At 35.3% G+C, this 25,713-nt stretch overlaps 1 protein-coding gene across 1 annotated transcript; it reads left to right on the top strand.

Annotated features, from left to right (window-relative positions):
• Positions 1–281: 281 nt before the first annotated feature.
• On the top strand, positions 282–878 carry LOC138402558 (uncharacterized). The gene has a single exon (XM_069499667.1). It carries the CDS (start codon positions 282–284, stop codon positions 876–878), a length of 597 nt encoding a protein of 198 aa, XP_069355768.1.
• Positions 879–25,713: the final 24,835 nt, after the last annotated feature.

Raw genomic sequence — 25,713 nt, forward strand, 5'->3', positions numbered from 1 at the left:
AAGCTAAATATACTCCGAAGCATCAATTTAATAAAACTAGATGGAAACTAGGAACACCAAAAACAACACAACCTGCATGGATACAAAAATTGACAGAAAGTGTTCTAAAAACGACTTCAGAATCTGTGCAAGTAATAAAAAAAACTAAAACTGAAAAAGAACATAATAATACTGTTTTTCACGATGTATACAACAAAACTGAAACTGAATGTGATCACAAAGTAACCATAGTATTTTCACTAGACCATACTACAATAAATGATAGTCAAACTACAAATGGAATGGATAGTGTAATAGTAAGCAATGCTACAAGTGCAGCAGATATTAAAAGTACAGATAGCACAGCAAATACAAATGACAGTGCAAGCAGTGCTACGAATGTAACTGTCAGTGTAAAAGATTGTGAAAATACAAATGCAACTACAAAATATTATGTGAAACATGAAACGAGTGCTTTAAATGAAAGCAATATTGTTACAGTAAACGCAAATAAAAGTGCAAGTAGTACTACAAATGGAACTGTCAGTGTTAAAGATTGTGAAGATACAAATGCAACTATAAAAAATGTGGAAAATGAAACGAGTGCTCTAAATGCAAGCAATATTGTAACAGCAAATGCAAATGACAGTGCAAGCAGTGCTACAAATGGAACTGTCAGTGTAAAAGAAAGTGAAGATACAAATGCAACTATAAAATATCTGGAAAATAAAACGAGTGCTCTAAATGCAAGCAATATTGTAACAGCAAATGCAAATGACAGTGCAAGCAGTGCTACAAATGCAACAGTCAGTGTAAAAGAAAGTGAAGATACAAATGCAACTATAAAAGATGTGGAAAATAAAACGAGTGCTCTAAATGCAAGCAATATTGTTACTTAATGAATCGTGTGTTATTCAATAAAATAAAATCTTTTTTTGAGAATAAACACCCTGAATCATTTTCTAAGATGGAAATCGGGCTAACCTGAAAGGAGTATGGCAGTTTTTTACTAAGCCCCTTTTGGTTTTTACGCGGCATCGTACCGGACCGCTAAATCGCTTAGCGGTACATACGGCTCTTGCCGGTAGGGTGGTAACTAGCCACAGCCGAAGCCTCGCACCAGGCAAGCTAAATATACTCCGAAGCATTCGCTTTTATTCATTTTATCTCCCATGGATTATACTGCTACTTTTTAACTGTTTTAAACAACTCCAATGTTGTTTAGTAATAAAAATTGGTCTACCATTACAATACTGTGTTGGTAATACAAAAGTGCCATTTTGTAAAGGCAGTTGATAAAACATAGATCGTGAGCGGAATGTTCACGACGATTCTGTGAAATAATTATATCGATATATTCTGCTTAACGGCAACATTAGGGAAATAAGCCCCTGCTCCTCATAAAATATTGGAAACCTGCTACTATAAATCCTGTAACATACTCGTATCTAGTAACAGATGTAGTGATTACTTGGAACCTTTGAGCCTCAATAGCTCAACGGTTAAAGGAGCGGACTGAAAACCGAAAAGTCGCCGGTTCAAACCCCGAGGGGAAAGGGGAATATTAGTCAGCATGATAAACTTGGCTAATATTCTTGAAAAAAAAAAGAAAAAAAATCGAATTTAAATTTATGTTCTCATCAAACAGAACATGATGAATTGTATATTACCTTGCACTTAACAAGAGTTTTGTAAAAAGTTTTTGCAATTTAATGCCATTTTCAGTATTCACAAATAATAATATTTTTGTAATGTTTTCTGAGTCGACTTTTACTAAAATGTAAAACTATTTCTCTTTTCCTTTTATTCAACTTGGTCCCTATTTAGGAAAAAACTTTTTATGCAATACCCATGAGGCGGGATATAAGACTGATGGCTATGACGTATCGCTAAGATTTTTTACCAATACACCGTGAACATAAATATGCTTTTATATCGATATATCAATTTCTTTTGTCACGTTTGACATTTGACGCACTATTTTACTATAGGTAGATATTTTTGCAGATAAGTGGCTCAAGCTTCTAACATATTTAAAAACACTTGATATATAAATTCCTTGATTGATTGAAGGTCTGTAGGTTCCTTGTAATGAAAATCAAATTTTATCAAATGTCTACTAAATACCTATGGGCGAATATAGCCCGTTTTTTAACCGACTTCCGAAGGAGGTGGTTCTCAATTCAGCCCGTTTTTTTTAAATGTATGTACTAGGTATGTTCATCGATTTTTTTGAGGTTTCTGGACCGATTTGCAAAATTTTTTTTTCAATCAACAGAGGAAGTTCTTTCGTTATCAGTCGTTAATCGTTTTATGTTTTTCAGTAAGAACACGGATTTATTTCTTTCGTTTCGTCCGTTTCGTTATTGGGATATTACCCAATCGTACGTTCGTTTCGTTTGGAATACGGATATTTTCTAAAAAACAAAAAACGACTAATAACTCAAAATCAAAAACAAGTCATTTCTCCCTAGATATTTATAGTCCGCGACAGGTAGAGATGGCAATCGGGGTATGAGGCGGGGAGACGCCCCGCACACCCGAACATCAACAGCGCTCGCCCGCACCGAGATAGCACGGGGGCTGTGCGGATATGTGGGGCTTTCCCTCCCCGATTGCCATCTCGACCTGTCGCGTACTATAGATGTCATTTGACAGTAAGTAGTAGAAACTTGTAGAGGAGGCCAAGCCTCACAAAAGATTGTATCACCGAAGTAAGTTATTCTTACAGGAATGTAATCCAATCGGGACAAAGCGCAAAATATGTAAAATGCTTGGTGTTGGTAACATAATTACTATACAAACTAAGAAATCTGCTAGTTACTGGGCTTCTACTAAGCTTCTACTTATAATAAATACATGAGCTAGATGAATAAATGGTACGATAAAAAGGAATATTTTAGGATTGAGTCGAATGTCGCTTTTCATAGTTTTGGCTCTTTGTCACCAATGGCTAGGGTCATAAATCTTGTGATGACCCTCCCTTATGGCTGCCAGTGATACAAAGATAGGTCAGCGGGGACGGAACGGACGCAATAAAATTTCGATTGTCGATATTTATTAAAGATGACCCCTCGTTTTTCTAAAATATTTATCGTTGTAGGGAAAAACTTATCCCTTTGATCTTGCGTATACCGATTTTGATTTTATAGACTGATATATGATATGTTTACGGTTTTTGTTTTATTTGGTCACCATTATCGTTGTTTTCATAGTTGCCAATCTGTAGACAAACCCTAATTAATGCTAAATAAAGTACGTAGTTTATCAAAATAATATAATGTGCGACAAATAAAATATAAATATAGGTTCGTTTTTCCGTGATGTGATAGAGGATAGAGGATACGGTAGAGGTACTTTGATGAAAGATTGATTCATTTGTAATGAAATGCTGGACTTTCTTTTATCTGTCCGCACACAATCGGGGGCGAAACAAGAGGAACGCAAACAATAAATCCTCCAACATAAAAATTGCAGCAACTTTGTTCATAATACCGATGGAGGTATCATCAAAAGTTGGTACGGTTCGCACCCTCGCGCCCATTCGTGCAGAGATTACCAATAAATCCAATACGGGATAATTGGCCCGCTTAATTCTGTTCTATCTTTCTACTTAGTTCAGTCGTCAGAATGCCAGCTCATGCCCCCTGGGAGAGTCCAGTTTGCCAACAAACATCGGTCATTTGCCAAACAAAAACCACCTTTTACCACTTACGTTAGAAATGAGTTTTAGGTATCACAGCAGAATGAAGCACAATGCTCCGTTAATGAAGAAAGTAGTACCCTTAATAAGATACCTATATTATTTTTATGCATTTGCAAATTAATGCTTTATAACATAACTTTTATTAATATTCACTCCGATACTGGAGCATTATCGGGAGATGTAGTGTAAGATGTACCTAGTGTATTCGGATTTTTGTCACTTTGCACGATTGCAAAACTATTTGTTGTTACTTTGCAGCTGTGTATTGTGGATACTGTGGAGTCACCGTATCCTGAGGATGCTCTGGTGTCGGAGAGTAAAGTACTTTGAGTGTGTTCTGGAAGATTTGAGTGGTGTTGCGTGTTGGTGGTGTGCCTGCTTTTTCTGATTCTTTAGTAGTGGGAGAAGGGTGGTGCCTACGCCCACTGCATATACTTTGTATAATTACTGTTCCGTTACCGTAACGTGCTTTCTTTTATTTCTAAATTTCGCGCCATCAGATCATAGACACTGACACTTCGAATTAGTGCAATGACAGCACGCAGCTCAATCAGCTGTCATGTGCGAAAACCATCGCGCGCGCTTCTTTTCTATCGAAAATCACCGTCATCATATCTAAAAATCCCTGGATCCAGGTGGAATACCAACGAGTGCAATCAGCTGTTCAAGGTACGTACGTGCATTATACTGTTATTGCCTAATTTCGAAGTGTATAACATCGTTTTCGTAGATCGAAAAGGTCTAGTGTCCCAATGTAGTCCGGCCACCGACGTGCAAGTAGCTACAATTACTAAACATCCAAGCTAACTATCATGGGCGACCCGGTTTAGATGGAAACAAATAAAAGTATTGTGTATATACTAGATAAATTGAAGATATCAATAATAAATCTTTTAGTAAAATACAGAGAAAACGAATCATAAGTATTGACAGTTAAAACATGATGGACATAGGTGTCACTTTTCCCTCTCGCCTAATGGATGAGTATTATTGAGTGCGAGGGTAGCTGCGATTTGATATTCGCATCAGCCGGCCCTCGGGACCGCTGTGACGTGATTCTGTAGCAAAACTACTATCGCCTTTTTATAAGCATTCAGTTATGGGAAAAGTGCTTTACTGAATCGATCATACGCCTTCTTAAATGTTCGGCGCTACAAGTGTTAAAGAATGATCTGCGGAACCATTTTCATGATGGTAATGGTAAATGTTAAGTTTATCGAGAAACTTTTTAACAAACTAATGTACCTAATCGCTTCATTTAGAAAACGATTTTTCCTCAACGTTATTTTGTAATCTGCTAAAATTTAGTCAATAGTAATCAAAGTTAGGATTTTCTTTAATTTATAGATTAGAGCGTGGCTGCAATCAGACCTGGTGGCAACTGATGATGCAGCTTAAGATGGAGCGCGCTTGCCTAGAAGATGCCTATTCACTGGACTACAGGTATACCCTGAATCGTAAAGCTTTGAGATAGTTAAGGAGTCAATTCATTATTATCCATATCCAAAATCCATACATACTTAACCGTTACCTACTACCTATATCATTAATGCAATAGTGTGTCTATTTGCTAGCATTTACAGAAATAAGTAACTTGCATCCCGGAGTGGGAGATACGCTACTTGTGGTTCTGAAAAGTTAAAGAGTTCCCTCGGGATTTTCACAAAGTAGTTAATTAATATATGATTATGATTTCTTGATATTTTCTATTAAAAAACCACGACTTTTTGAATCTAAGATCTATAAATGGAATGTAAAAATTTAACTAAATAAGTTAGTAGGTAGGTACCTACTAACTTATTTAGTTAAATTCTTACATTTAGTAGGTAGGTACCTACTAACTTATTTAGTTAAATTCTTACATTCCATTTATAGATCTTAGATTCAAAAAGTCGTGGTTTTTTAATAGAAAATATCAAGAAATCATAATCAGAGAAAAAGGGGTAAGTATAATTCACACAAAAGATATTCCGATCACCCCATGACGAGTTGGAATTAAAACGTCAGTCAAAGCGGAAAAATCCCGTTCCGAAAAATTAGCCAACGAAATTCCGACGAATAATTAATCTGGAATAATCATACAAAACGATGCGAGTGGGATTCTCGGGCATTATTACCATTCATTTCAAATCAGCCGTGCGGAGGCTGGGAGGGTGAGGCCTCGTCGACCTGAATACGCATACATTTTCCAATCAAGGCACGTATCATTTAACTTGCTATTAAATTCGACTTCTTCCTTTCGAATCATTATGTCAAATGCCAAGACTCTACCGTCTGTAAATATGTATCGCACGAAAAATTCGATTTTCAAATTAATTTCGATCACGAAAATTTTTCCCACATCAAAATTTGTTCCGGCTATCTTTTTTGTCCAGTGATACAAATGATGCTTTCGTAAACATCATTAAGTTAAAAATAAAGATACAACTAAGTGATGATTTAACTTTAAGCAGTTTAATTTAATATAACGGATCTTTGGTGATGATATGTACGGGTATTAATTAATCTTAATTATGTGAGAAAAACAACATTAAGTTTTTTCAAAGGCGGCACGGCGGTGCGTCTGAAAATTCATAAAAGATCTTTTCGACATAAAATTTATTGTGTGGTGAGCATTCAGATGCCGAAAAAGGAAGCGTGAATGGTTCGTTATACCTACTCTGAAATACTTTTCATAAACGCCGTCATAACATTCATGCTTAAGACCTTTTACTGTAATTACTCGGAGAGCAAGCTGTAGGGATGAATTAGAGAATTAAATTTTTATGAAAGAAGTCTTGGTTGTTTCTTACAAATCCACATTAATTTCACTGAAGCATGCCAGACATATAAATTGAAGCGTGAGATTCTTTGTGCTTTACCTACTGATTCTAAAATGTGGTCCTTTTGAAATTTGCAACATTTTCTTTTAATGAAAGAAGTGTGAGGGCCATAGATTAGCCGTCTACGATGGTTTTACTTTGTAAAAGTCTGTAGGTACTTTAATATCTCAAAGCGTCAATTTTTTAAATTACTTTCAGTTAGATACCTTATTTTCCACGAGGTAAGAGATGTACCCACCTAGACATCGGGTATTTCGGGGAAGGACATGAGCTACTTTTGTCCTTGAAAAATAAAAAGTTCCCATTCGATGTTTAAAACCTAAATCCACACCAATGAAAACTTGGACATTATACATTTAGTACAGAGATAGATTGAATCCCGGAGATGGATATAGGCTGCATTTATCCCAGAAAATCAAAGAGTTCCCCCGGGATTTAAAAAAAAAACAGCCAAGTGCTAGTCAGACTCGCGCACCGAGGGTTCCGTACTACAGTAATTTTTTTTCGACATTTTGAACGATAAATCAAAAACTGTTATGCGTAAAAATAAATAAAAACCTTTTTTAGAATCTACAGCCCTTTCATAATATTATGATACCTCACGTAAAGTAATCGTATGGTATAGTAATCTCACTTTGAAAGTTGAAAATACTAATTATTTGTTCATGAACACATTTTAATGTTTTTTTGTGATGTAGCCATAAAGTCACGGTTTTTGTATTTTTTCCTTTACTTGTGCTATTATAAGACTTACTTTACCTGCCTTTCATGATTCTAGGTCAACGGAAAGAACCCTATAGTTTTACCCTATTGCCTTGACAGACACGATAGACAGACAGACAGACGAACAGACAGACAGATAGACAAACATGTGATCCTATAAGGGTTCCTTTTTGTCCTTTTGAGATACGGAACCCCAAAAATCGAAACTTACGCGGCGAAGTCGCGTGCATCATGTAGTTTTTATATAAAATATAAAATATCATGAAAGTAAATATTTAGCTTTCACTTAAATTTTTTAACACCTGTAACAGATTATAATATAGGTAAGTAATGTAACCGATTAACAGGAGCGACATAGTGAAGCTGCCGGTGTCATCGCCGCCACGCGCCGTGCACCTGACGCGTCATACGACCTCCCCCATTTATTAAATTAATAACTCCAACTGAACACCGTCATTATCCACCTAATTGGGAGGGCGATGAGCGCTTCTTTTAGCACATTACCTAAACGTTTAACTCGAGCTTTATGAAGTGTGTAATTTGGTTATCTATACATATAAAAAGACTTGCTCTGTCTGACTGACTGACTGATCTATCAACGCAAAGCCTAAACTGCTGGGATTAGAAACTTCGTTTAAGAAGCAAGTGCCCACTAAGAACGAATTTGTGGAATTTCCTTTCCTAAGGTGGTTAAATAGGAGATGAAAGTTTGTATGAAAGTCCGCCATTCTTCATTTAAAAAATTTCACTGTAGTGAAGCCAGACCCGTCAGCTAGTTCCATATTACAAGACTTATAATATTATTAGTAACGTAAGAAAATAACCAGTCTGTTATTAGCATTATTATTCCGATTAAACCGGTTTTTAATTGATACAAACTTTGAATAATTTTGACAGTAATATCAAATTATCCAATCAAGCCTCTATCAGAATTCGGGCAGAATGTTATCAAAAAGTAATAATTAGCGCTAACGGTAAAGTTTCGTTGTTTATAAACATATTATTTCGCTGCTCTGGCGGCGCTTTAGGCTATATTTTACTTAGAAATTTAAGATATATAATTAAGAATTTTGCTTGGCGCAATAATTTAGGGATCTCCTAATGAATGATATCAGGTTCCGTGTAATTACCGCCGGGGGCCTATTGCTATTTTCGTTATCAAATATAAGTATTAGATAATGCTACTTCTGTTTTGATCTTATTTTAACAGTTAAGTTGTTCAATTATAAGTTTGTCTTGTGTAAATAAATTAATGATGTCTTGAAAAAGACAAATTATTATTTTCGAAGTAATAGGCTGAAAAACACACTTTTTGAAGTTATTAATGAAGACCTACTTAGCCACACGGAATGAGAAAACCCTCGAACGAAACTATTTGTATAAACTTGCTTCAGGCCTTGGGAAAGTTTTTTAATCAGTGTATATAGTTAATAGTCAGTTATTTTTGCATAGTGCACGCACAAACAAGTAAAAATATAAATCACTATAATTTCGTTATAGGAAAGAATTAGACTTTTGAGTCTGATCCAGGGAAAGATTGAAGCAAAAAAAGATTAATTCTAGTACCAACTTAATGCAATTTTGCTCGCCTCATTAACTCCCTAAAAAGGCATAAATGTAAGTACACAAATAATAAAGTAATGAGTATCAGTGAAGACCTTGACGCGCGGTGTTCGTTACACCGTGTGTTGCTTCGAGGCCCTACAATCGCTAGCGTGATACAAATATACACATAATTTTAATGCCGGGGGTGAAGCATTAAAAGTCAGGGATCAAATGCCTTTAATACTATCTGCAGAAACTGTGGAGTCGCTATTTCAGCTGTGCTCAATTTTTCTTAAATCCTAACGTAACCTAGAGGACTAAAGGCTAGTTATGTATTCAGGCTCTGAATACACTGTTGTATCAACATATTAGATAGGTATGTACCTACATTATATTAATATTATAATATCAAGAATAGGTCAAGCATCAGTTTCTTTAATGTTCAGGTGACATTTATAGGTCTGTCACAATGTTTCTTGAAAGTGTAGACATCTGCTAAGAAAGGATGTTAGAAAATTCAACAACTAAAGGAGTAAAATAGGGGTTTAAAAATTATGTAGTCCACGCGAACGAAGTCGTGGGCATAAGCTGTATAAGTAGTATAAAGTTTCATTGAATCAAATATATGCTTAAAAACAAAAACTAGGAGAAAAACAATTAGGTACCTATGTAAGGTGCAAAGGTGGCCTTATCAGTGAAGTGAACTTGTAAATTCGCAATGCTTGCACTGCGAAATTTCATGACACGGTTTTCACCGCAAAATATTATGATTGCATGAAACCGTTCGCGAGTAGGTATTTTATTCGCGAGTGCGAGCGGTTTCATACAATTTTCAGTTACAGAATTTTGTAGGAAAAATTGCGCGATAAAATTTCGAGGTGCTGGCCTACCCTAAGAATCTATATCTATACAAACATGATAAATACAAAAATATAAATAAAATATTATATAAAAGGAAAAGCTGATTGACTGACTGCCTGACTGATCTATGCACGCACCGCTCAAACTATTGGACAGATCGGGCTGATATTTGGCATTCAGATAGCTGTTATGACGAAGATATCAGCTAAGAAAAGATTTTTGAAAATTCAATCCCTAAGGGGTTATAATAAGGGTTTCAGTTTTGTAAGTCCACGCAAATGGAGTCGCGGGCATAAACTATTACAAGACAAGCTTGAATGTATAAAAAAAAATGTTACACTACATTACGGGATACTTAATTAAAGGAAGGAGGCTCCATGGCTTTTTAATAACAAAGTGTAAGGCGTTTACATAGCGGGGCGCACGCGACGCTCACGGCTTACCTGCGCCGTCCGCACTCGACTTACTCTAATCTCCAATCATATTCACTAATAACACTTACTAACAAGTGCGATACAAGGTAAAAAGTAAAGCTTCAACTAAAAAGTAAACCTGTTCAATTTAATTTTTATTAATAAATAAGATACTTTATTTCTTTACGATCCTGCTACAATAAAATAATTAGGTATGGTATCACTTAATTTATACTACTAGACTAGATGATGCCCGCGCGCAACGGCATTCACGTGGATTTAGATTTTTAAAAAAATCCCGTGCGAAGTGTTCGATTTTCCGGGACCAAAACTAGATTGTCAGCTTTTCCAGGATGCAAGCTAGCTCTGTACCAAATTTCGTCAAATACGGTTAAACAGCTGGGCCGTGAAAAGCTAGCAGACAGACAGATAGAATACACTTTCGCATTTATAATATAATAGTATGGACATGGATTATAATTTATTTTTATTTATTCATCAAGAGCGTTTTAAAGATTTGGATTTCACTTGTATAATATTGAAATCTAGCTTAGCTTTTACTTTGTCCAATCTGGTTCTCTGGTTTGTATGTATACTTCATACCCATTTAAGAAAAAAAAACGTTAAGTAGTCATGTACCCAAACTATCGAGTTTTATCGTTTTAATTTCCGGAAATAGTTAGCAGACAGTTGCACATTTAAAATGAATTCTCAGAGCTATTCGTACGATTTCAGAGTAAATACAAACTCCAATGAATAACTATTTAATGAACTTTTTATTTTTTCTCAGATCTTCTTCATTAGGACGTCAGGTGCTTAAGAAAATATTCTGGTTTATTTATTTTATAAAATAAACGAGGATAAAATATAATGTACCTTAGAATACAATTTAGTTTTAAAATATTTCAGTACTTGTAAAATGGTTGAAGTACTTACTTACCATTAGAGGGGTTTCCATGTATTTAAACGGAGCTATATTAATTAATTTTGCTACTAGTTTATGTTTTTACATACATACATAACGAACGATAATGCGTCACATAAATGTGTAAACAAATATTTGAAATAAAACAAATAATAAAACCATGAGCAATTCAGATTACTTATTTTATATGTACTTTAAGTATAATTTTATTTTGCAAGCTTTGTGACATTTCTCCTTAAACTTGATTTGGAATATGAATGTATTTTATGTCCTTCCTTTAAAAGGTAGCTAAATAGTCTTTTAAAATTCCAGCATCATTTAAGGCATCGGCTTTTTTGCCTCTGGCACTTCGTTTCTGTGTAGATAAAATATATTTAGAATGTGTTGATAATTAAAATCGGTTTAGCATTTTGCATCCCTATAGGTAGATAAGCTTGTGTGGTGTACAGGTATTATTATCTATCATCAAATATTCAGTGCAAATCCGTTCACATATTACGCATTCGTCAATAGGGTTTGAGCCGTCACCCTTTTAATTTACGAGTCGGACGAGGGGTCATTAAACAATAAAGTGTTGATTAAAAGCCCCTATGCGCGGGCGGCGGCGGGTGGCGCGGGCGTTGCGAATAACTGCGTTTCCTGCAGAGGAGTCATTATTTTATCACCGATGATTGGCACCAACCGCCTAGAGAGGTAGTGCGACACATCTTGATTCAATGATGCGAGTTGCGAATTGATATTTTTCGAATAGGTAAGTAGGTACGTCTTCTACCGAAAATAGCTCATGAGGTTGAACTTCCCAGCTCTTGTGCATCGTTTAGACTACGTTCTTGATCAAGTAATTTAGCAAAAATAGTGATTTTAAGGTTATCGAAATAAGTATTTTTACAATATCTAATTGAGTAAACTTTTCAATTTTGTTAAGATAGAAAAAACATCAATGAACTATATATTTACAAAAATAAATACCAATCAATAATAAGTATCAAGATGTTTTAATAACAGTATTGAACATTAATTGACATCGCGATGCTTCGCCATCCACAATAGGACGGGAGTAGCAGATAATTGCTTGAGATAATACGGGAAGCAATGAACAGAACCTCATTAGGGTGGGGATTTCAGTTTCATCACGTATAATCCCTCACAACATTGTTCGCTTTCAGACCACATCGAGAGTATTCCAATAGACCGTCCAGTACCATTTTATGCAGCACTTTTAGCGTGTTATTCCTTATTATATGTAATGCATTCCGAATACTGAGATCATCTGGAGAGCCCATTTATGGAAATTGTATACCAATCGTTAAAAAGAGAAGCGTCCTGTTAACAGATTTTAAATCATTGCCGTCACCGGTCTCCATTGTAACGTCAAGTTAGTTCAAAAGCGGTCGTTCCAGACGAACAAAATGATCTTCAGAGGATCGCGAGTTCCACACCTTTGCGATCAATAGATCTCATTCAAATAATAATAAGGAGTTATAGATCAGCGGTGGCTGCCATTGCGGTCAGTTGACGTGCGTCCCTTCTCGCGGTTTGGTTACACTTCTCCTCACATTTGTGTATGGAAATCGATATTTATTCACCGAGGCGACTCTCGGCTGAGACGATCGTCTGCGGTGATTGCCGAAGATGATAACACTTCGATTTATATTTTGCCCGGTGATCGGCAACCGCTTCATCATTCATTGCAAACATAGCTAGATATACATTTGAAGGGGAGGGTAACAGGTTTGTATATTATATTATGTATTATAGATTTTGGATGTAAAATACAAGATAACAGCTAACAGTTACTGACAGAAAAATAAAAGAGGTTAAACTTTATATTATTTGAGTAAGTTTATATATTTTTTCTTTTTGATTAATTCTAATCGTCCCTATTTTTAACCGACTTCAAAAAAAGGAGGAGGTTCTCAATTCGTCGGAATCTTTTTTTTTTTTTTTTTTTTTTTTTTTTAATGTATGTTCCCCGATTACTCAAAAACGCCTGGACCGATTTTGAAAATTCTTTTTTTGTTTGAAAGGGTATACTTCAAAGTTGGTCCCATTTCAATTTGGAGAAGATCTGATGAACATCTTCGAAGTTAGATACTGGAACTCCTCAACGGATAAGAGTAAATTGCTCGCGATCAGTGTAATAGCTTAGTAAACAGTAGATTTTTAACCAGTCATAGCATAATTCCATGGGGCCACTAAAAATTGTGAAATAAAAATTTTTTACAAAAAAAATAAAAACCGACTTCGTTACATAAACACTAAAAATTGAAAAATAATTTAATTTATTACCGAATATATTATGTATACAAGAGTTAATATAGTTCTATAATAATATTTTTTGGGGTCGGTGCCATTGAGGTGCCATTGTGGAGTCCCATAAAAATATGAAGTCTAGACGATTCGCGCAGCTAAAGCTAATTGGCACCGGCACCAAAAAGTATTATTATGGAACTATAATAACTCTTGTATACATAATATATTCGGTAATAAATTAAATTATTTTTCAATTTTTAGTGTTTATGTAACGAAGTCGGTTTTTATTTTTTTTGTAAAATTTTAACCGATAAAGATACATTAATGACTGAACTGAATGGGATTCTCGTGATATTTTGTTTCTTTTATACTGGTTATTTCTTCTGAAATGGCAACAGATTAAAAATTTATAACGAAGCTATGTCACGTCCCGCTTTAATTAGGTAAGGCGTTGGTGCATCGAGAGAGGTATGCGCCCGCGCTACCTTTGTTATCTATGTGCCACTAGGGTTGCTACCTATATTAATTAATTAAGTTAGTGCATAGCATAACAGACAATATACATATAGCAGTGGAACAAGGACGTAAGTATCAGATGAGGATCAGACAGTCTCCATATAGTAGGAAACGTGGAACTCTACTTATAATATCATTTTAATTAATCAAATGGTTGATGCCCTTTATTTTATTTGCGTTTAAAAGTTCACTAAGTATCTGCGTCAGAAAATCTTATTACTTGTTGACATTTCTTCCCTCACTAAAATATATGTTATCATATTCATTCCTTAAAAGTTTACTTGATTTGAATTTTCACGGAAGTTGACAAACAGATAGCTATAGATGTACAAATAAAACTAATAGTTTTTCGCTTTTAGAATATTTTTCTAAGAAAATCTAAGTAGTTCGTATGTACTGTACCTACTTAGTACAACATAAACCTTCCAACGATTGGCGAATAGATACCAGTTACCAACCCTGCGAACTTTGTTGCTACTTATGTATAAAATGAAAATATGCTAATGAACAATTATGGAGCGCAATATTAAATTGGCGAAGCTGTTTACAATAAAATTGCGATAAACTATAGTGAGTTCTCGTAAGTAACTATTTCACGCTTGAGCAACTCAAAAACCTGAGTGGTGCTGTGATGTGAGCTGTGGGCTGAAATCTGGGTTCAGGGTTAGATTTCTGACTGGGTCAATTTGAGAATTTACGCATAGTTTCTAAATTTTGCCACCTGCCTATCAATGTAAAATGTTGCTTCAAAACTCGCCATATTATGTTCAGTTACTCACAGAGTACATTACCCCATGAACTAACAGCAATAGTAGAATATTTTACTCACATGTAACATAAAGTTGATCGCATATTATCGCAAGAGCTGCATGTCTGAACGTAACGCATTTTTCAGTACTGAAAATGGGGATGACATCACAAGTTACTGCATATTTTTGACACTTCTGATGTTCAACTTCTTCTGCTGAAGTCGTTAATTGCAATTTTGATACCGTAAAAATTGGCTAGATGTGATTTCATCTCATATTTGTATACAATTTTAGTAGGTAATGTCCTACCTTGTCTATATAATCTTGCATAATGTCGAGGTAAATATTATTGCTATTAATTATGTTTCAAGCCACTCCTGATTTTGCGCCTTTTTCGTCCCTTATGGCTTTGCAATGTGCGATCAACTTAATTCACTACCACATGGACTTGCCGCATGTCTGTTAATTGAAATGTTGTCTTTTATTTCGATTTATAATACCTTTCCATATATTTTAAGTATTATGCAAAATATATTTATTGAAAATGTTTTAGACTGTTGTGTTTACAACTAATATGTTTATAACTGGTGTAAATTGAATTGGTGGGGTTCGGTAACCGGTCACTATATTCTACTTATTACCTACTTATAATTTTAAAAGTTAAGGTTACTATTTTAACCAGAAACAAGCAAATCATGTAGACGAGAGAATGACCGACGGACGACATTGTTTAGTTTTTTACATTCAAATATCTACACAAGTATAAATTATAAGAAAAATACTTACGTATTCAAGATAATTAAATAATTTTTTTATAGGCATAACTTAAACTTATTTCAAATTCTAGTGATTTAATTACATTCATCTGATCTGAAGTTATTCATTACGTTTAAATCAAAATCATACCTACAGTATCTATAACGCTTAAATCAAAATCAAGTATAACTAAGTACATCTATAAATTTGCCTATAATAAGTTATGACAATAATATAATAAACCTTGTACCTCACTGCACAATGCGGTAGAGACAGTAAGCGACCTCTGGACCTGCGCCGGCGCATATTTACACCCGCGCTAACAAGCCAGGCCACGCCTCGACCAATGTTCTTGTATTGTACGGAAATGTTGGACGGACCGCGAAACAATTCTACTGTATACCGTAATATCTGCATACAAATGTTTGGACGCTCCGCTTCGGTATTTCATTGCATCTGTTTATGCTTTATTTGGCTTCCCTAATATGTTTACCGCGTTAGAATATTGTTACATATTTACAACTGTGACTTGGGAGCCTTAAAGGCTTTTCTATTGACTTTATAAATAAACCAAAAACATTATACAGCTCCAGATAGGCAAAGCTTATACAGTTTTTTTTAAACTTAAGAGTGAAGACAAACTCGTATGATTGTGCGTGTCACATAGGTATGCGTAGCGACAATCGACATAGACTTAACATGTAGATATTGGCGCGGAGTTTACGCATCTTTTGATACCCTGGTAACACAATTTTCTGAAGCATACTACTGAAAAAAATGGAATTACAAGGGTTCACATAAACATATTAAAGTACTAGGTACTGAGCTCGGGTCTCCTCTCAGATTGGGAAAGGTTTAGCTATAGGTACTCTACTACGCTGCAGTGCAGATTGGCAGACTTCTCACACCTTTGAGAACTTATGGAGAACTCTCAGGCATGCAGGTTTCTTTACGATGTCTTCCTTCACCATTAAAGCAAGTGATACTTATTTGCTCAAAAACGCACATCACTCCGAAACGTCGGCGGTGCTTCCGCGGTCGGTCGGAATCTACTTATATACATCCTTATTTACAGATTCGTTTATTTGACTAGTACCTAAGTATACCTAGGTAGTAGGTAATCCATAATTGAAATAATTTTGCACTTGTTTGTTTATTTTAGATCAAGCAAATTACCTTGTAACGACCTTAGACAACCGCGTAGACCACTGCTACGGAATGTCATTGAGTTATAGAAAGATAATAATTAGGTAAACTGTATAATCCGCGACAGCTCGAGACAGCAACCACTGTGCTAACCCGATGCGGGCGAATGTGGGTGACGGGTGGGTGTGTGGGGCTTCCCCCTGCCTCATACCCCGATTGCCATCTCGACCTGTCGCGTACTAACTATATAGTTGACCATATTTTACTTGACCATTTTCAAAATCAATTTCCAGTAAATAAAAATTTTATCTACTAAGGTTGACTTTTGTAAATTGATACTACCTATTATTATATTAAGAGCCTCAATAGCTCAATCGGTAAAGGAGTGGACTGAAAAACGAAAGGTCGACGGTTCAAACCCCGCCCGTTGCACTATTGTCGTACCTACTCCTAGCACAAGTTTGACGCTTAGTTGGAGAGGAAAGGGGAATATTAGTCATTTAACATGGCTAATATTCTTTTAAAAAAAAATATATGTAGGATGTAGGTCTTGTAAGATAAACATCCTCGTAGTTCCAGGATGTGCAAACGATGTTCAACCTAAGGGTGGTAAAGCAATTATGTGGGCAATCACTACCCATATTTTTTGTTGGTTTGTTGGTTTATTGGTTCGTTCTTTAATCACTTCGCAATAGAGCAACAGATTGACGTGATTTTTTTGCATGGGTACCTATAGTTAAAGACCTGTGGAGAGTGACATAGGCTACTTTTTATCCCGGAAAGTCAAAGAGTTCCCATGGGATTTTAAAAACCTAAATCCACGCGGACATCAGCTAGTGTTACATAATATTTTTGATCTAAGCTAATCGTTTTAGATTTGTGCATTACTTATAAGTACTGCCTTACCTGCATAAATACCTTAAGTATTAAGGTAAGTCCTTAATACTTACCTACATAAATGTTAACATGTTACATGGTAAAGATAAATATACTTGTGTACTTACTTCAAACTACATACCTATATTAAAATGTTATGGTAAAGAAAATAAAATACAATTTATTATTCAAATTCAAATACGTGCGTGGAGCAAGATAATCACTACTGTTAAGGTACGAGTATACATGTAAGTCAATTTCAATCTCCTGACAAAAACACAGACAGCAAAATTTGTCATTGAAAAGCACGTAATGTAAATTCTATTATTACGGCCTTTTATTTTTCAATTACGAACCCCCAGTCTCGCCGGGCGCCCGGGGGTTAACTTTGCAAGTACCCCACGATGCCCAATTTTTATCTCAAGTTATGTATATTAAACAATTTGTTCAATTTTGTTTTGCTTGTAACATTAACTCATTGTCGTCTTTATTTGACAATTGTGCATTGTTCAACTAAAGAAATACGTGTACCAAATTGATATTAGGGGTAGTTGCAAAGGGTGTGAGATTATACTAGTAGATGATGCTTTCCTTGGAATTTGGTGGGTAAGTTAGTAGACCTATTTAAGCCATATTTGTTTTTGTAACCTGTTCATTAAATAGAGTTACATTAAATTAACATTAAACCTATGTAAAATGACAATTAGGTATATCTTGTAAGAGACCCCCAGTGTACAAAAATTACAAATTACAAAAATTCAGGCTTGGTAAGTAAAAGAGAGAAGAGTTCAAACTTAGAAGAAGACGATAATATATTTTAGGTTCATTTAGTTAGTAGGTACCTAACAGATTAATAGGGGGTTGTTTGGTCTTCGCCTGCTAAAAAATTAGGTCAAGCTGTATCTCGGGTACTAAGCACAGTATGTAGTCTGATGCAAATACAAATAAATAAACCGTTAAACAAGAGTTTTATGAACTAACGCTAATGTTTCACTGTTACTCATAACTTTCATGTTAACACGTTGTTTTGGCTGAATCGTGAAATAACTCATAAAAGGGAGCCTTATAACGAGGCCGAGGTGAGGTGTGTTTTGAATTTGTTCCCGAGCACTCCATAAAGTCACCACTAGCAGGTCACGCGACGGCTTCGATGACGAACGATAGCGGAGCCAGTGTCACAGTCTATCTACGACGGTCAATTTGAAACATTTATATACGAGTAAGTTTGATACGTGGACTAAGAGCGATCATGCACTCATCCGTTCCGAATCCATAAAAATACGGATATAAATAAATTAAAAGTAAGAAACTTTTTAAAAACAAGCTTTTATTTAAGTTCCCTAAAAAGAATAAAATTAACTTTTCCTTTAAAACTTTTACTATCGTCATTATACAATAATTTATATGATAAAAAGCTTGTCGCGAGATTTGGGTAGGTAGGTACTCGTATTTACTTAGTTTAAAATTTTTAAACCCCGCCCGTTGCACTATTGTCGTACCTACTCCTAGCACAAGTTTGACGCTTAGTTGGAGAGGAAAGGGGAATATTAGTCATTTAACATGGCTAATATTCTTTTAAAAAAAAATATATGTAGGATGTAGGTCTTGTAAGATAAACATCCTCGTAGTTCCAGGATGTGCAAACGATGTTCAACCTAAGGGTGGTAAAGCAATTATGTGGGCAATCACTACCCATATTTTTTGTTGGTTTGTTGGTTTATTGGTTCGTTCTTTAATCACTTCGCAATAGAGCAACAGATTGACGTGATTTTTTTGCATGGGTACCTATAGTTAAAGACCTGTGGAGAGTGACATAGGCTACTTTTTATCCCGGAAAGTCAAAGAGTTCCCATGGGATTTTAAAAACCTAAATCCACGCGGACATCAGCTAGTGTTACATAATATTTTTGATCTAAGCTAATCGTTTTAGATTTGTGCATTACTTATAAGTACTGCCTTACCTGCATAAATACCTTAAGTATTAAGGTAAGTCCTTAATACTTACCTACATAAATGTTAACATGTTACATGGTAAAGATAAATATACTTGTGTACTTACTTCAAACTACATACCTATATTAAAATGTTATGGTAAAGAAAATAAAATACAATTTATTATTCAAATTCAAATACGTGCGTGGAGCAAGATAATCACTACTGTTAAGGTACGAGTATACATGTAAGTTCCGAATCCATAAAAATACGGATATAAATAAATTAAAAGTAAGAAACTTTTTAAAAACAAGCTTTTATTTAAGTTCCCTAAAAAGAATAAAATTAACTTTTCCTTTAAAACTTTTACTATCGTCATTATACAATAATTTATATGATAAAAAGCTTGTCGCGAGATTTGGGTAGGTAGGTACTCGTATTTACTTAGTTTAAAATTTTTAAAAATTAAAATCAATCAGATCAAGTTATTTAATTTACTTATTTATCTCATATACAGGTAGATCTCGCGACAAGCTTTTATATCATATAAATAAATTATTCTGTAATGACGTTAGAAGTTGAAAGTAAAAGTTTTAAAGGAAAAGCTCAAGTATTTCACTATTTTTAGCGAACTTAAATAAAAACTTGTTTTGAAACAGTTTTACTTTTAATTTATTTTTCCTTTTTAGTTTGAAACCCAAGATAGCCGTCACACCATTTTGTCATTTTCGCATTAAAGATGATTTTCATGGTTATCGGGGTGGCTGGGATCGAATATATGGTATTACTAGCTTATGCTCGCGACTTCGTCCGCGTGGACAACACAAATTTCAAACCCCTATTTCACCCCCTTAGGAGTTGAATTTTCAAAAATCCTTTCTTATCGGATACCTACTTATAATGCCTACGTCATAATGGCTATCTGCATGCCAAATTTCAGCCCGATCCGTCCAGTAGTTTGAGCTGTGCATTGATAGATCAGTCAGTAAGTCAGTCAGTCAGTCAGTCAGTCACCTTTTCCTTTTATATATTTAGATTCCAGAAATCTTGTGGCTAAGATCGAATCGAAGAAATATGAAAAGTTAAAAATAAAATCATAAGTATTCGTTCTTAGCCATCCCCAAATCCTTGAAAATGACACCCGGAATATGTGAATATCATATTGATGCAGCGGCCGTATTGAATTCTGTTGACGTTCTTGTGGTGACGTTTAATAGAGGAATAAATTGGGCGTAATGACAGTTTTTGTACTGATAATCTGCCAAAGTCTTGGACGATTTAACCTAAAGTATCTAATTTATTCTGGGATAAGATAAGCATATCTAATTTAATATTTTACGTTGGTGAGATCGGCCCTTAGTGACGATTCTAACTACTTATTTCTATTGCTAAAAATATATTTCGCATTCAGTGTTTTAGCTGATACTTTTATGCTGTGCCAACCGCACATAAGTCGTCCCTCGGAGTCACTCAGTGGCCAAATTAAATCATTTCTATTTTGTTCGCGATTGACTAGACACGCAATGCACGCGTTGTCATTACAAGACATGGATACTATAACAGATAAAGAAAAGTATTAGCTTTCATAGATGAGCAGAAGAGAAATAGATCAATTAAAACATTTTTGGAAAAACAATTGTTATAATATTTTTTTTATTAGTAAGTAGGAAATTTATTATAGAATGCATTAAATACAAATATTATAACACTAGCTGCCCTGGCGAACTTCATTCCGCCTAACAGTCGATTCAATTTTTTTAAATTTTTCTCTCCATAAGAACCATCCCCGTACTTCAAGGAATATTATAAAAAAAAAGAATTAGCGAAATCGGTTCACCTGTTCTCGAGATTTGCGATGAGCAACACATTTAGCGATTCATTTTTATATTATAAGATTTGCAATCCGCAATCCGGCGCAACCTGGCCATTTTTGCCATAGGGGAACTTTGGCCACACCCTTCTCATTCGAGAGAAGACCCATACTCAGTAGTGAGCCGGCGATGGATTGATCGTGATGATGATGATCATAATAGTACGATATTATTCTTGTTGATAAAGACGTTTCTTTGTTAGACTTAACTCGCACTTGGAAAATTTTATTTATTGTAATTGCGTGTCAATGTGAATGTGATTAAAAAGCACATCACGATCACTACAGATGAAGAATCCTCTTTTGCAGAATCGCAAGTACATATTCAAATTAAACGGAGCACATAAAAATATTTACGAGAATACCAAGTTTCGCATACCTACCGAGTATTTCAATTCTCGTGAAATATGCAGATGTCGGTTAATTTTCAACTTTAATCATTTCATACGTTGTTACTATTACAGATGGGTTTAGTGCTATTTTTAAATCATTTTAATTTGGCAAACACAGTATTTTTAATGTGAATACAAATAAAATTGAAAAAGAAATCTTGCAATTGCAAGCTTTTATCTAAATATATAAAAGGGAAAGGTGCCTGACTGACTGATCTACCAACACTCAGCTCAAATCTCTGGACGGATCGGGCTGAAATTTGGCATGCAGATAGATATTATGACGTAGGCATCCGCTAAGAAAGGATTTTTGATGACCTAGGGGTTTGAAATTGGTGTAGTCCACGCGGACGAAGTCACGAGCATAAGCTAGTGTACTCATATACATCTTTTTTTAAATGTTTATTTGTGTCTATCTTTGAAACTGCTTTTGATTTTGATTAATGCAGGCAGACAAGATGACTGCAACTTCATCCCGAGAAAACAAATGTTTCCAGTTTCTAGAGATTTTTATGTAGGTATACTTAGGTACGTCCTTGCCATGAAGATGAAGACAAAAGATATTTTTAATTATTGTTAGGGATTGACTTATCCATATTTTATCAATGCTCTACAAGCGCATTGATATTAAATATAAAGAACATGCTTTGCCAGGAATATCAGCTCATCGAGCCCTATCGTGCAAGCTTGCAATAAACGTAAACGATATTGATGCTTTTAGCAATAACTTGTCAAAAAGCAAGCCTATTAAATACTTTGATACTGTAGTCAGTTTAAAAGTATTTCTAATTTTATATATTTTTAATGTGTTTTGTAAAGTTTGGATATTTGTTTACTCTTTCAGGCCACAATGACTCATCCGATTTAAGTAACTGTTTGGAATAATTTAGCTATCATTAGGTACTATAAACTAAATTAGAACAAATACTTACAATGTAAGTACTCATTCCTAATTTATTTGTAACTAGGTACCTAGTTAGCTTATGCCCCCAATTTCGTCCGCGTGGACTACACAGATTTCAAACCCCTATTTTACCCCTTAGAGGTTGCATTTTTAAAAATCTTTTCTTAGCGGATGTCTTCGTCGTAATAGCTATCGATGCCAAATTTCAGCCTGATCTGACCGTGTGTATGAGCTGTGCGTCGATAGATCTGTCAGTTAGTTTTCCTTTTATATATTTAGATTATGTAAAATATTGTTACTACATTTTATTATCAACATTTTATATACAGTAGTTCCTGGAATACAAAACCAAGAAGAGTCAGTTCCTTTTTCAGAAAGTCAAAAGCCATAAATAACTTTGATCAAAATAATTCTATATCAATATGGATCAAGTGATCCATGGTTATCTGATATAAATCTAAGCACAGCTAGAGCATAAAATTTTATTCGAAACGACCACTTGTTAACGTATGTTATCTGTGTGTCGCCCAATTTCACAACGAGCCGAACCGCGCCGGATCACGTACTCTGAAATCCACGACGAGAACATAAACTATTTACCAACTATTCAATATTCAATACGCGATTGCAAAATACGCCAAATTATTGCATTAGTAGCGAACAGGGATTCCCGATATTGTGGTTCAGCGATCGGCGGCACACGGCGATATGCGGCATAAATAATTTAATAATTCGCAATACGGAATTTACCATACGATGTGTCGTACCGTTCATCTACTTCGTATTCAATATGAGTATTTGTTTCTCATACTGCTGTCGCATTGGGCAACGTTGAGACACGGAGTTTTCTCCAAGTGAAATGATGGCTTCGAGCCGCCGCGTAAGGTTGAAATTTATCACGGGTCGGCTACTTGGCTCCGATCTTTTAAAATTGCATATGTTGATATGTAGGTGAATAAAGCACGTCTGTACATTTCAATATCGGGAACATCCGTGTTATACGCGTGACCTTGCAAATCACAGCCTGCTTTCCAAACGACTTCACAGAATCGGTAGCCGGCGTTTGTATTGCACGGCCGTTACCGTGTATGAAGAATATTTTATTAGTTGTTACCATCTTGATTTATTTAAGCAATGACCTGTCCACTATAACTACTGCTGCATCACGTCGTTATTTTTATTCGACGGTCACAATAACCATGGGAACTGAACCGCGACTATAAAATATGTAGGACCTACTCGTATTGAATTGTTATACAAATCATACGAATTCGTGACTTTGTGTACCTTAGGTACCTATATTAGAATGTATAACTGTTTTGCAATTCCTATATTGTAATTTACTGTGCAATTGAAAGCTGCTTGTCGTTGCATGACTGATTATATGTTGATAGCATTAGCTGCATTACGTACCTACATTGTTTTAAACAACATTGACAGTACGTCAATAGCATGCATGCAATAAACCCACAAATTAAAAAAAAAAATGAGGTCTCAGATTTATAAGAAAAGGGTTTTGAAACAATTGAATAGCAAATATCTCTACGCATTGGCGTTTATACACAGGTGTAAGTAAACAGGCATTGCGAAAAACGTATTTCTTTGGTTTTCGGTTTTTCTTCTACAAGACGATTTCTTATTGCCTCTACTTTATTTTATTATATTTTGTAATCATAAAAGTATCCCCGTGACTTCATCTGCGTGAATTTAAATCCCGTGGAAACTCTTTGATTTTCCGGGATAAAAAGCTATCTCTACAACAAATAGATGACGCTGTCCGCGTCTAAGTGGACTTAATGGGATGGGAACTCTTTGATTTTCCGGAACAAAAAGTGACCTATGTGTTTCCGTGGGATGCAAGCTATCTTGCTACCATTCATCAAAAACGGTTAAACAGATGGGCCGTGAAAATCTAGCAGACAGGCAGACACACTTTCGCATTTATAATATTAGTATGGACATTGGACAATAGATAATATTTCTCAATATATTATCTATCGTTGTGTTCAATATACGAGTGTATAAATATGAGATATGCCTAAGTAATGCTTTTCTAATTTATAATACTCATAAATTAAAGGTTAACTCGACTCGATATGTTTTTTATCCGCATTTCACCACCCTAACTTTAAAAGCACGACTTAAAATCCATATCTTAATTACTGCAATAAAACTATACCCACTCAAAATCTCATAACTTTACTCCAGTGGAAAATAGGGAGACAACCATGTTAAGAGAAGTTTCCCTAACGCGTTATCCAAAGGTATTCATACAAACGTAGTTTGAATTTCCATACAAATATGTAAATCCGTGTAACTTTAAAACTATTTAGATAATATTATAATTTAATACGACTTAGAAATTTTTACGGAAATCTAGCAAACCACAGATACAGAATATATTAGTTCCTAGAACGTAGGCATACCTGTCTGTAAAAGTTTATTGAGTTGATTGGTTAATAATGAATGTATGAATGAAATACTTATGCTTTATTGTACACCAACACAAAAAATACCAAAAAAAAGAAAATAATTAAACCACCAAATAGAAATATCTATCTACCTAGGTGCAATCTTATTGGCTGCTAGCACAGAACACAACCGTAGGAACTTCTAACAAAACGTCAAAACTTAGTAGGATTTGACGCTGGCAGCCCTATTTTCCTATGATTTCACGTCACCACATTTGACAATTCTCACCGATTCAGGATCAGACCGAGTTCACTCACTCTGCTGCTAGGGCTACATCCCTTAAGTTCTCAAAATATGTGGAGGTACATTAGGTATATGCAATAGCTGATTCATCCAGCCACTTGGGTAGCGATAATATAGGTATTGATTTATACGCTTACCTATACTAACGGCGCGGCGGTGAGTTTAAATGCGTGCTTTTGCGGGCGCTTGCTCGCTAGTCGCGACTGATTGGTCCACACGCAATGCCCGTGTAAACGACGACGTGACCACAAGTAAAGTTCACACGTCTTCGTGAATTGCAAGAACTCTATGTTTACCTATTTAACAGTATGTTTGGAGCGCACTACGAATAAACTCCTCTTAATAAAGGATAGTATAGGTGGGACAGCGAGCGGCCGACAAATTGACCGAATGCTTATACACGCTTGATAGCGGCCGATCCTGCCTACATGACACGCCATTCCATCGCCACCGACCCATTCGCTCTTTGCTGGTGATAGCAGGCCTTTAATAAATTATACTAATATCTTTTTAAAAAATGTTGCCCTTAACTTAACCAGAGCGCTACATAAGAGATAACGTTGGTACTGCAGAAAAAAATGTGTTGGGTTAAAAGTTAAAACCCATGTTCAACCATGAGCGTGCGCTACG

This window comes from Maniola hyperantus, chromosome 1, assembly GCF_902806685.2.
Source record: "Maniola hyperantus chromosome 1, iAphHyp1.2, whole genome shotgun sequence".
NCBI lineage: Eukaryota > Metazoa > Arthropoda > Insecta > Lepidoptera > Nymphalidae > Maniola > Maniola hyperantus.

What these genes read in the sequence shown, in the direction of transcription:
- LOC138402558 (XM_069499667.1), top strand. Translation starts at nt 282, where the DNA reads ATGGATAGTGTAATAGTAAGCAATGCTACAAGTGCAGCAGATATTAAA.